The sequence below is a fragment of the Bos mutus genome, chromosome X (assembly GCF_027580195.1).
Source record: "Bos mutus isolate GX-2022 chromosome X, NWIPB_WYAK_1.1, whole genome shotgun sequence".
NCBI classification, from domain to species: Eukaryota; Metazoa; Chordata; class Mammalia; order Artiodactyla; family Bovidae; genus Bos; species Bos mutus.
The window spans coordinates 99967440-99981589 of record NC_091646.1 but is presented as its reverse complement, the minus strand read 5'-3'; the positions used below and the strand labels follow the sequence as shown (position 1 = coordinate 99981589).

General features: G+C 37.0%; 1 protein-coding gene across 6 annotated transcripts in view; it reads right to left on the bottom strand.

Annotated features, from left to right (window-relative positions):
- DMD (dystrophin) overlaps positions 1-14150 on the bottom strand; it is a 2671852-nt gene that overhangs the window by 588668 nt on the left and 2069034 nt on the right. For all 6 annotated transcript variants that reach the window (XM_070365439.1, XM_070365442.1, XM_070365443.1 and 3 more), the window contains one exon: positions 1751-1962. In XM_070365439.1, coding sequence (XP_070221540.1) covers positions 1751-1962 — 212 coding nt within the window. The remainder of the gene's footprint in view (positions 1-1750; positions 1963-14150) is intronic.

The following is a 14150-nucleotide window of genomic DNA, read 5'->3' as shown; positions in this document are numbered from 1 at the left end:
GTCATTTACAAAAGTAATTGCTCTGCATTCATATTCCAACTCTATTGCTATTAAGAGAAGTTACTGAACTTCACTAGGCTTTCAATTTTCTTATACGTAAACTGGGAACAATAATACTATTTTTCATGAAAAGTTTTCGGGAGGATGAACTAAGCCAATATATGCAGTGATTAGCATAGTTTTTGACAAGTACCAAGTATTCTCTAAATGTCAGTATTAGTATTACTTTAGCTTTAGCATATGTTATTTAGGAAATGGACATGAAAATTACAGCTTTAGTCATCTTTATTTGTGTTAGGAACCTACACTGAAGTTGTAACAATATATATCATTAAATTCCTAAATATCACAAACAAAAACATAAGTTTCCAAAGATAATGGCTGAGCCATTTTAAGGCACAGTTTTAGACTGACTATTCAAAAGAAAATTTTTATTTCAAAAGTTTGATAAGGATGGCAATTATAATATAATCTTGTCTTTGTTTTAGGTGTCCAAAACATCTTGCTTGTTTTGATGAAAAAACTGTTTTGTTTCCTCCTCTCATATTTACTTTTGCAACTCTTTCCGTCTCTTATTTAAAGCCCCTTGCTCTTTCAGAAGCTATTAAACCTTAATTATTCTTGCCATCACTTTAGGGTTCTTGTATGTTTTAAGAGTATTTCTTAACTGCCAATTTTCAGAGTCTTCTTGCTCTGATCATTTCTATCTTTATACACCTCTCACCTCTCCTTCCCCTCATTTCTAACCCAAGGGTCCAGTCCAAACTACTTTTCCATGTAATCTCTCCTTACCAGTTAACCAATCTGTTCCATTATCTGCTAGATTCATAGAATCTTAAATTTTTGAGAGAAAAATGAAATAGCGTGACATACTGAGTACCTGATTGATGAGAGCAGAACCCTCAAGAATAACCACACGGATTCTGTATTTCACATAATCAAATGAGAAATTGGAAAAACCATCCTTAGAAATTCCTAATTCATCTACCCTTGTCAAAGGGAGAACATTTTAGTGGTAACAAATATCTTATGAAAGAGAAAATTTTTGTTCACTTAGATGATGCCTCCAACAAATGTACTAAGTTTGTGAAATACTACAAACTTATGGCTTTCTAACATTCTTGTCATAGAAATAAAAACTGTGTCCTCTTAGCTGTTCAGACCCTTTGGAAAACTAGCTATGGCAAGGAGCAGCTAAAAGTTCACCAGTTTGTTACTCCAACTTATTCTTCCTGAAATTAAATTTGGAATAAGTTCTGGTCAATGGGATATGGATGGAAGTAATGTCCACAATTTTGAGGCCTGGCCCTAAAACCCCATGTCTTTACCACATTCTCTCTTATTCTTCTGTGGTGACTTAGGGCAGACATGATTTTAAAATTATAGTTTAATAAAATTAGAAAATCCTGAATCTGCAACTCACCATTTAGGGGAAAGCTCCCAAGAAGAGTTTTTTGACCTCTATTGGACTATGACACAACCAAGGAATTAATCATCACTGTAACTCACCTATTGAGATTTCAGGGTTTATTTTTCAAATAAGTCTAGTATTAAAAACAAGCTGTGTAGCTTGGTGTAGTCTAAACAATGACTAATTTAGAAATGGAAGCCATCCATCCAAGAAGACTATATAGATTTTTTTCCCTCAGTCTATGTTTTCTTTTAATAAATTTACATACAAAACCATTAAATTTTAATCCACGGTATAATTTTATCCAGTGTATTTTAAGAACATATCTTTGATACTAACCTTGGTTTCTGTGATCTTCCTTTGGATTGCATCCATTGTGTAGGGACCCTCCTTCCATGTCTCAAGCTTGGCTCTGGCCTGCCCCACCACCTGCTCAGCTTCTTCCTTAGCTTCCAGCCATTGTGTTGAATCCTTTAACATTTCATTTAACTGCTGCCTCCGGTTCTGAAGGTGTTCCTGTACTTCATCCCACTGACTCTGAATTCTTTCAACTGAAAGAGAAGGAAAAATGAATATGTGGGAGTAAATGCTAGTCTGGAGAAGACATATGAAATTGAACATCCAAATATTATCTCACATTTTTTATTACTTATGAAAGAAATTGCTCATTGTGTTACAGCTAGCATGACGGACAGTAGTATTTCTTACTTTTTTTAAAGGCAAACATGAGTTTTTGTTAAGTCAACTTCCTGAAAGTGACCTAGAACATCAATAGTATAAGTGAAAAATTTAACTCTGTCTGTTCTTCATCTCTGGAGCAAAATATCAATAACCTTTTTGAAAGCTCCTATAACAGAATGTCCAAATTCCCCACCCTTATCACTTCAGTGCCCAGCAGCCTTATTTCCAATACTATCACTGACATTTTGTTGCTTGTAGGCTTTGTGTTGCCCCAAAGAGTATGCTTTGCCATCCCCTCTCCACTCTCTCACCACCCTGCCTCCCAGAAGCAGCCTCTCATCAATGGCTGATGGTAGGCACTGGGGTATGAACATGAGAGCACCCTTGATGCTAGGGAAGATAACTTTGAGATATGTGTTTTATAAAGGTTCCAGAGCTTTCCCAGTGGGATAAAGCTCTAGTGGGTCATCGTGGTAACCTGCTTGATTATGCATCATCCTTAACTGGCTGTCTTGCCTTACCTATCTCACTTCCTCACTCCCCTATTGATATTTCTCTCAACTCCCAAGAAAACTACTTGGTCTCAAAATTTTTTTTCCTGCATATTTAGAAACTTCTTGTAACAATATTTTAGAATTCACGCCAGTTATATTCTACAAGTAGGACAGACTTACACTGAAGCTATTTTTTTATATTCTTGTGAGTCAAAGATAGCAATTCCCTATAGATTCTGCTCTGGAATATTTTAGAATATTCAAAATAAACATGACAAGATTGTTTTTTTCTTTTCTTTAAGGGCCATGTAATCCTTTCTTTAAGCTGATTTCATAAAATGGAAATAATGCCATAGAAAACAAGTAATAAAACCACTATTTATTTTATTCCTTAAGCAGGAAATCTGACATTCTAGAATTTTCCCTAAGCCTTGCAAAACACCATATATAATTGGCTACTAATTTCTGTCATACAGAACTCCTTCCTTGTTTCCACACATTGCCAATGCAAAGCTCTATCATTTTCTGCCTATGTTTGCAGCAGACTACATAGTCTCTCTGCCTCAAGTCTATTTTCCAATGTAACTTGCACATTGTAGACAAAGTAATAAACAAGATAAATCTAATCACTCCACTCCCTCACTTAAACCCTTCAGTGTCCCCACACTGTCCTGTGGAATATCTCAGCTTGATCTGGCCTGGATAATCTGAGCGATTTAGTTACAAAGGAACAAATTATAACACAATCAGGGTGTAGGAAAATCACCAGAGATAATATAAGAAACTGGGTCTTGCAGCAGTGGAGATGTTACTACATATAGGCCCAAGATATCAGGGGAGGGAGAAGTGGCCAGAAGCTGAGAGTCATAAGAAAGCACCTTGAGAAGAGCAGTAACCTTTTGTCAAGGGACATAGCCTGAAGCAACTTCATGGGTAGGGAACTAGCAGAATAAATATCCTGACCTCTCTGCCCTCTTTATTCTATTTCCAACTCCCACTTCCCAGTGGCTAAATCAACTGGAAGCCAGAGGACATGGGAGACCACTGATGACACACATTAGCCTCCCAGAGTGGAGAATGCGGTAGAGATGGGCAACGGACAAATAAAATTTATACAGCACAGTATTGTGCTTCTTATTTCATGGCATAAGCTTAGGTCTTCTTAATTAAACCTGTTGTTGCCTCTCTTAAATTATTCCAAGTTATGAGTTAAAGAAGTACTTGAGATATTTTATAAATAACCATCAGGGCTAAATAGACCCCACAAGATTAGTGCCTGTGACATGAATGAAAGAATCTGGTGCCTGGAATAGGTAAAACTGAGTAAGTGACACTCATGATAGATACTGTTTTATTGAATTCATTTTGGTTTGGGTGTTTGCTCTGCATTGCAAATCCACTCAGCATATTATATTTCAACTTTGCTTAACATGTCACCCTCTGTTTAAATGTCAGTACCTCCTTGTAATCTGTGAAAACCATTTTTTTTGTTTGCTTGTTGCATTGCTGTTGTTCCCCCACTGGGTAGTATAGCACTTATTATAGTTGAGATTTACAGTTATTAACTAGTCTGTTTAATCTTCAGTTTACAAAATTACTAGTGTAAATGCTATCATAAAAAAGCAATTTAAAATATAAGCAAACGTCTCTTTAAGTGTTCTGGAATTTTTTATCAATCATAGAAACAATTGATAACCTGATTGCAAACCATTTTCCAACTTATCATAGCAGGCTGGTTTGCTATGCATAGCTGGCACTTCTTTATTTTCCTTGGCCTATTGTTATATGCATATTACATGTATTTGGAAATAATAAAATTGACTTTCCTCTAAAAGGCTATGATTACAATTTGCCTTAATTAGCCTTAATTGGTAACATTTTACTATGCTATCAAAATGTTTAGAACGCCTAGTATTTTTTGACAAAAACATGGTAAGCCATTTGCATTTATGCCAGTGAATATTTTACACATCTTATATTCATTTCAATAGGATAGACATAATTTATATTTTTAAAAGGCTATCACTCTATATGAGAAAGAAGGAAAACAGTTTCTCTGATCATGTGGGTAGATATTTCTTAATTGTTGAAAAAGAAGGAAGCTTCTATAGTCTATACCATCATTTCAGACAAACATCCCATTTGAGTGCCTGTGCAATCACAGCAATGAAGGTTTTTATCCCCAAGGGGTCATGTGTGTATAAATTACTAACAGAAAATGGTTTACTGGGTATGCACCCCACTAAAGATGTGCTTTCTCATCTCTGACCTTCAATTGTGGATGATCATGAGATAATACTTAAAGAAACAGATTTATAGGTTACTCAACAATCCGTCTACCCCTCTGCATCAATATTTCCATCCTGCCAATTACCATTTTCTTTACCATCTATTGATACCAGGCATTAGCCTAAGCACTGGGGAAACAATGGAGTCTAAGATTCCCTGACTGCTGATTGGTTGGTGCCTGTTAAATGAAGGTGTTATTTATCATCTCCTCAAGGAATAAAGGGGCTTCCCTGGTGGCTCAGTGGTAAAGAATCTAATCTGCTCATAATGCAGGAGACCAGGGTTTGATCCCTCGATCAGGAAGATCCCCTGGAGAAGAGAATGGCTACCCACTCCAGTATTCTTGCCTGAGAATTCCACAGACAGAGAAGCCTGGTGGGCTCCAGTCCTTGGGGTTGCAAAGAGAAATGGCTGAGCAACAATGCTTTCACTTTCACAAGGAATACAGATTAATGGTTCTAAGGAAAAGGCAATGAGTTCAGTCTTAGACTGATCCAGTGGAAAGTTCTGAGGATCTTCCATATAGGACTATCATTTCAGTCACTTGGACTGAAGATGCTATGCACGGCACAGCTGTGTATTTTGGGAGACAGAGAAATTCAGGATTAGAGATCACTAGAGAAAAGTAAAAATTGAAGCCACCAATATGAACACATGCTCATTGGTATGGTGTATAGACTGAGCAAAACAGAGGGTTAAAGATGGAGTCCTGGAAAATACAGCACAAAGACAGGATACAGCATAAATAGTCAATCAGACGGATGAATGGCTAGAAAGGAAGGAGGACCACCTGGAAAGGGCACGTCCAAAGAAACGTGGATAAGAGAAAATTTCAAAACCACAAGTGTGGTTAAACTTTCATATACCACAGATGTCACAGGAGCCAATACAAATCATAATAAAACATTATTTGAATACCCTCTGTGCTTAAAGTACTGTGTTAAGCTCTTTACATGTAACTCATTTAACCACCATGATAATCTTATGAAGTAGGTATCATTGTTTGTGTCATTACTGTTGTTGCTGTTCTCCTCATTTAACCAATGAAGAAATAGGGGCTATGTTAAAGAACTGGCCTAAGGTCATACAGATAGTGAATACAAGAGCCAACACCTGGACCTAAGCAGTCAGATTTCCAAAAACCCATACCAAAAGTATCCACTGGCTTTGACCACAAGAGATTTCCTGAAGATCATGCAGAAAATGATTTTAGTAGAGTGGTAGAAATCTTACTGTAGAGAACTGACAAGTCAATCAGCCAATGATGGATGAGATGTGGGAGATAACTGCCCCTTATTGATAACAACTGTCAGGTGTATTTTTCACCATCTCTCAGACTTAAGGGCTTCCCTGGTGGCTCAGATGGTAAAGAGTCTGCCTGCAATGCAGGAGACTGGGGTTCAATCCCTGGGTCAAGAAGATCCCCTGGAGAAGGAAATGGCAACCCACTCCAGTATTCTTGCCTGGAAAATCCCATGGACAGAAGAGCCTGGTGGGCTATAGTTCATGGGGTCACAAAGAGTCAGACATGACTGAGTGACTTCACTTTAACTTTCACTTTCACTCAGACTTCACTAACTGGGGCTGGACTCTAGTTGTTCACAGCAGTAACCTGCTCAGTAATTGGCTCAATTACTGGCTTCTTTCCTTTACATATTTCACTGTCCTACTCTCCTACAGGTACTGCCTGAGATCATCATATAAGTAAGTCATTGTTACTTAAGCCATTGTTTCAAGGTCTGCTTCTAGGGGAATCTAGTCTAGGTTAGAATTTTATTCATTTAAAAATTTTCTTAGAGCGTAGCCCCATGGTTGGCACATGGTATACTTTTGATAACTGCCAAATGAATTGTCCATTCATACTTTTTCAAGTATCCATGTTTCCTCTCTAGAATAATGTACAAGTGCTACAGGTTGGCCAAAAAGTTCATTGGGGCTTTTCCATACGATGCTACAGAAAAACCAGAAGGAACTTTTTGGCCAAGTCAACACTTCCAAGGTTAACTCTTACACAGGACATTGAGTCTTTCTTCTCTGAACGCAATCACCATCTATTGCATTTCAAGTCCATATAATTTAAAAACTGGATTAAGTCTTTCAGATTTCCCTCATTATTTTCCTCTTACTTTCTACGATCTCTATTATAAGCAAATAAATATTCTCTGGGCATCCTTTGTTTTTGATTTAATGCCTTTGCATTGACCATATTTTCATGTATAAAACATCTTTAATATTCATGTTTACTAGTGGAGTAGTCTCATCTGATTCAAAAAATCCATAAATTAAAAATAACTGTGGGGGGAGGAATCCAGTAAGTCAAAACTAATCAATGATCTCTCTCTGACATTCTTAAACTGTAGGTCAGAGAAAATCTGCTGCATGTCTTTTTGCCTCAGTCTGTCTTTTTAATTAAATCTTAGACTAAGTAACATAGACAAGTGCATGTGTTTATTGGATAAGGATATTTTTATGGGCATTTTCAAATTTTGAAACATACTGAGCTCCAGAGGATAATCACAACAATAAACTATATTGTTATTAACATAAGTACAATCAGATGAATACTTGAAAGACAGACAGCAGATGTATCACCCCTTGTGAAATAACTAACCATATGTGAGAATCCATTTTGCAGAGCAGAAATTATAGAGATTATTTTCTTTACAAAAAGATAAACACCAGAGATTTCTCTAGTCTACTTGTCAAATATATTTAAACATGATTTGACTTATAGGCCACTCCCAGGTATATATCCCAGAGAAATGCATACTTAATATTCACCAAAAGACATGTACAAAATTAGAAGATTGTATCCACCTTGGAAAGTACCCACATTCCCAGTTGCCATACTGGAATGGATAAATACCTTGTGGTAAATTTGTCAATAGAATACTACCCAGCAATGAGAATTAAATATCTACATCTATATTCAATAAGATGTATTAATCTCACAAACATAATGGTGATGGAAAGAAGTTAGCCAAAACCAAGGACATACTGTATTATTCTATTTATAAAATGTGCAAAACCAGGAAAAAGTAAGATGATTATAGACGTCAAGATAGCTGTTACCTTTGTGGGACTGGTACTCACTGAAAGAGACATGATAGAGACTTTTAAGGGTCCTCTAACATAGTTTTTCTTGATTTGGGTGCTGTTTACACAGTTGTAATCTGTTTCCGCACATTCACCAAGCTAGACATTTATGTGATGTGCACTTTTCCTCATGTATATCGTACTTCAATAAAAATTTAATAATATATTTTCAAGACTTGTAAAATGTATCATACATACAACTTTGGAGAATTCAGCTTTTTGAAAAGGGCTGATGTGAAATATGTATTGCTTGAGCAGATATGAATAAGAGATGCAATGTTGCACCAAGGACACAATATGATTGAGTACTTAGATTTGTGTGATAAAGGGTTTTTTGACAAACACTCACTGGACAGTGAGTAAGACTAGAGTCAGAGAACCAAATCAGTATGTAGAGACTAATGGAGCAGCCATTAGTTATGCAAATTTAAAAAGGCAATGCAGGGAATGTCCTGGAGGTCCAGTGGTTAGGAATGTCTGCACTTTTACTGCCAAGGGCCCAGGTTCAGTTCTTGGTTGGGGAAATAAGATCCTACCAGCCATGTGACATAGCAAAAAAAAAAAAAAAAAAGAGTATAATTGATATAGCTATCCTAAGAGTAGACCCTAAAGAATGTATACAGAAGAGAATTTTAGAATTTTTTAAATCTATTTCATTTTATGAAGGAATGAAAGTAAATATAAAATCTGAAGATCATCAAAGAGAAAAGTTAATTTGGAGATGGACCATCAAGGTAGTTAGAGTTGGTAAGTGTTCATAATTGGGCAACAATTCAAACTACAGAATTTCACCATACTTGCAACACTTCACCCAGGATATTAATGACAGACCAAAGATATATTATGGCAATGTACTTGGTCCCATTCTGTAGATTTATACTTATATCAGACTCATCTGACATACAAAAATGAAATAATAAGAAATATATGTTTATAAACTCAGATAATCAGTACCTGTTGGTAACTGAAGAGCTACCCTAATGTGTGTATTTCATCTTTCAGAGGTCCAATAGGGTAAGCTTCTCAAGGGAATTGTGCAGTAAGTAGATGCTGGACAATGAAAGGAATAAATAATCAATGCTAGGGCTCAGGATGACAGACTGAGACTCAGCATGTGTCCTGATTTCCAGATCTCCAGAAGTGTCAAATTGGAAACCAAGCAATCATGTCAAGAACCACAATACTGCAGAGAAAGAAACAGTTCAGTTGATTTAGTACTAACCAGTCTTTTACTTCAAGTTTTTAAGCTAGCTATGCTTGATTATCAATATATGATCTTGACTGATATAAATTCCCTCAACATCTTTTCTAAGGGAAAATGTTCAAAACTGAAATGACTGACTTTTTTAATATATATATTGCCAGAGAACAAAGAACAGCTCTGTTCCAATTTCTGTACTCAAGTTACTGTCTGAGAATTAGAAATCACTGTGACTAAGTTTCAGAAAGAAACCTTGACTAGCAGTTAGTAATGGGCTATAGCCCTGGATTTGTGATGAAATAGGTATTGTAGTTTGCATAAGTTGATTCATCACAGCTTCAAGTTCCTCAATTGCAAAACTGAAATACTGATAGTTGTATCATCGTGAAGGTAAAATTCAATAATGGATAAAAGACTCAAGGACCATACTAAAGTAAGGTGTTATTGTTTCTCTGTACAGACATTATAATTACCAGCAAACATTTGTAATCTGCTAGGGGGAGCACTCTGTGGATCTCAATGAGTCCAAGAGTATATAAGAGTTCCAGGTAGAAAGCACTGAGCTTAAATATTTAAATTACAAGTAAATTTTTTGAGGTCATTTGAATGGGTAAAGAGTGTCATCTATTTAACTGTGGTCAACTGTAAGGAAATTTTTCCCAATTGAAGTTTAATACACTGTGAACCATTTGCTAGTATCAGGAAGAAAATATGGTAATCAAAATGTTCCCTGAGGCCAAAACAGTCAGCAAAAGGCTAGGCATTATCAAGAAGGGTACTGAAAACAAAGAAATCATCATTATTCTATTCTTGTATAAACTTAGGGTACAACTATACCTTGAGTAATGTGAGTATACATCAATGTTTTATAGTCAAAGATTTATAAGGAGCCAAGGGAAGTAAAAATAATAATCACTCAATTTATAGGAAATATTAAGATTTGTTCCTCTTAGGGGGTGGGAGGGAGGTTCAAAAGGGAGGAGATATATGGATATTTATGACTGATTCATATTCTTGTATGGCAGAAACCAACACAACATTGTAAAGCAACTATCCTCCAATTTAAAAAGATGTGTTCCTTCTACTTCCACATGGAATTTAAACATGGTTGTGTACAAGTTTCATCTGTAGTTAAACTCTGCATAGAGAAGTCTCAAACCCATTAAGAAGAGGAAGAAACATACTAACCATGAAGTCGAATGTAGCTAGAAGAAATGGGCATTTACTCTATTTAGGAACAGGACAGAGGAATGTGGTTGCTGTGCAAACAGAATACAATGTCTGAGAAGACATTTCAGACCAAAAAATTGAAAAACAAAAGGGGGGATTATAGACAAATGATTAAATCCTAGCTGCTACGACTAATTTGAATATATGCTTCTCCTCTAAATCCCCCAAAAGCTGGAATTCAGGAACAGCCAAGCATTTCATTTTAAATTCACAGACGACAGACCCAGAACAAATAATTAAGTTAAAAATATTTTATAATATCAGTCTAACATTTAAGGTTAGTTTGCACATGCCAAAGATTAATAATTTAATGCTATTTTCACACTCGGTTTGCTCTCTGTAGAATGGGGATAATAATAACAAGAAGGTTAATAATCTATGAAGATTAAAGAAATGTTGGACACAAGACACTGAGCAGAGTATTTGGCCCCTAATTACAGGGGAAAGATAGGCAGTTATGCACTTTTGTAACACCATAGGACTTTTCAAATCCTGAGCTATTAAGCAAAGGTGGGTAGTAGATTGGATGATCCCTGGAGTTCTTTCCAGCTCTAACAGTCTGTGAAATACATGCTCCTTGATATGTCTGTCACAGATAGAAACTCATCTTACAAGGCTATTAGGAAGAACTCAGTCATTCCAGTGCCTGGATGAACAAATAGCATATAGACATCTGTATCATTTCCCTGGAATGGTATAGCTTGGCAATCATATTCAGTCATGTTCAAATTCAGTTGAAATAAACTAAAGCCAACATTAAAAAGTTCCCTTCATTTACTATCATTATTATTTTCTGGAGATTTATCTTGTTCCTTCATCTGGGACATCATCCTATGCCGTTTCATTTCGATTAGCTTTATGCGACTGTGGTTTTCCTTCAGGAGGCTGCAAGCTTGTAGTTCTTGCTTCTTCTGTCTGCCCTCTGGTGGATGAGGCTAAGAGGCTTGTGTAAGCTCCCTAATGGGAGGGCTCGTGGTGGGTTAAACTGGGTCTCTCTGGTGGCAGGGAGTGCTCAGTAAAACTTTAATCCAATTGTCTGCTGATGTGTGGGGCTGTGCTGCCTCCCTCTCAATTTTGTTTGTCCTGAGGTGACCCAGCCCTGGGGTCTATGGGCTCTGTGGTAGGGCTAATGGCAACCTCCAAGAGGGCTCACACCAAGGGCACCTCCCAGGACTGCTGCTTCCAGTGTCCTCCACCCCCCGCCCCTTGTTCCCACAGCCGGCCAATGCTGACCCATGCCTCTACTGGAGACCCTCCAATACTCGCATGTATGTCTGGTAAGTCTCTTGTGGGGGGTCACTATTCCTTTCCCCTGGGTCCTGATGTGCACAGGTTTTTGTTTGTGCCCTCCCATAGTGGAGTCTCTGTTTCCCCCAGTCCTGTGGAAGTCCTGCAGTTCAATCTCACTGGCCTTCAAAGTCAGACTCTCTGGGGATTCTGAGTCCCTTTACCAGATCCCCAGGCTGGGAAGCCAGATTTGGGGCTCAAAACCTTCACAACTTCTTTGGTTGCGAGAACTTCTTCGGTACCATTATTTTCCTGTTTGTGGGTTGCCCACCCAGCGGGTATGGGATTTTATTTTATTATGATTGTGCCCCTCCTACCATCTCATTGCAGCTTCTCCTTTATCGCTGAACATGGAGTATCTTTCTTAGTGGGTCCCTTGGGCTTCCCAGGTGGTGCTAGTGGTAAAGAACCCACTTGCCAATACAGGAGACATAAGAGATGCAGGAGACATGAGACGCAGGTTCCATCCCTGGGTGGGGAAGATCCCCTGGAGGAGGGCATGGCAACCCACTCCAATATTCTTGCCTGGAGAATCCCATGAACAGAGGAACTTAGTGGGCTACAGTCCACAGTGTTGCAAAGAGTTGGACACGACTGAAGTGACTTAGCATGCAGACGCAGTCCTCCTGTCGATGACTGCTCAACAGCTAGTTGTGATTTTGGTGCTCTCACAGGAGAAGATGAGCACACGTCCTTCTACCAACCAACTACATTGTTTTAATCCATTTACTATCATTATTATTTTTACTTGAGATATAATTGACATACAAACTTACATTAGTTTCAGGTAAGCAGCATAATTAGATATTTATATATATTATGAACTGATCACTATAATAAGTCTAGTTAACATCCAAAGGTTCTTTCCTTTCTGAGGTGATATTTTCCTTTCTTTTGACAGAGGTATGCGTCACACAGGTGTACCCATTCATCAGTACCCATTGACTGGTACACATAAGATTTGAACTTTTAACTCTATGCAAATTTTGCCACAAAAAAACAAGCAAATAAAATAACAAAAAGAACTATAAATGAACGCTTAGCTCTAGTTAATGATAAGCATGCTGAAGTGCTTAGGGGTAAAAAGTACTGATGTCTCTAAATTTAGTTTGAAATGCATCAGAAAATAGTAAGGACTGATGGGCAGAGAAAGGGATGAATTTGTACAGCACAGTCTAGGTGGTGGGTTCAGGGACATTTACAGGTCTTTCAGCTTTTCTGTGCATTAGAATTTTTCATTATAAAATGTCATAAAATGCTCTCTCACAAGCACAAAGCAGCATATTATTTAAACACATTTCTAAGTTATTAAAGCCACTTTTAAATTAAGAAACAATACCATCTGTGGAACACAGACGTTTAAAAGACAGTAAACAGAATTTATAGGCGTGAAAATGACAAAATATTTTGTTTAAAGTCACATGTACACGGGGAAGATTGCTTAATTTCCTAATCAACAGAATGTCAAAGATCATACTATCCTCCTTGAAAGTATGCTGAAAAAAAAAATGAAAAAAAAAAAGAAAGTATGCTGAATATTCTCATAGAGAAAATGAGTTAGTCTTCTGACAAAAGCTCATTCTTCTGTTTGGTTATAAAATATAGGAAAGTGTGTGTTAGTTCCTATACTTAAGGAAAGATGACTTAAGGAAAAAGGACCACATTTTTGCCACTGGTTGGAGAGTTGTAGATTTATAAGAAAATACCAATATGCAGTCATAATGGAACATGTAAATTATTTTATTAATTACATAAACAGGCAGATGTTGAAATGTGATTTGGTCATTGAAATGAATCAACTTAAAAAATAATGGCTTCCTTTGGCAAAGGGGAACTATTGGTTGAAATGAAAGCTTAAAGTTGGAGGAGAAGCTTAATCTATAGCTATGTAAAAATATTTCAGTTTACAATAGTAGGTCATTCACAAGACAGAAAATAAATTGTTTCAATGTGATACAGACACAACATATCACTGGACAATCCATCTGTTCAGCCTGTCCCCACTGTCTACTAATTAAGTGGCAAATGTAGCAAATAAAGTACTAACAACTCAAAAGGGTGCAGCAAGAGTTCATTAAAGTGGAGCTAAAGAGTATCATTATAATTCCAGCACCACGAATGTATTACCATGTCACCAGCATGCAGTGCACACAATAAAACCCATTCGCCACCACAGATCTGCACATCAAAGTCGATGCATTTGTTGTAATAAAATATTTTTAAACGTGTAGAATAAAAAAAGACTTTTTTCCCACCCTGAACACACACTGAATTTCATCCCTACACCTTTTCACTCAAACTTTGAGTTGATGAGTGTAGAAAATGCAAGTTATACCTGAAAAGCAAAGTGGGCTAACTTCTCACAGGCACAGCCCACAGTCTAGCCAATTAAATTAAGGAATAAAAATAATAATTCCTTGAACAGGTATCACGTGTTATAAAAGCAAAATGCCAGGTATTG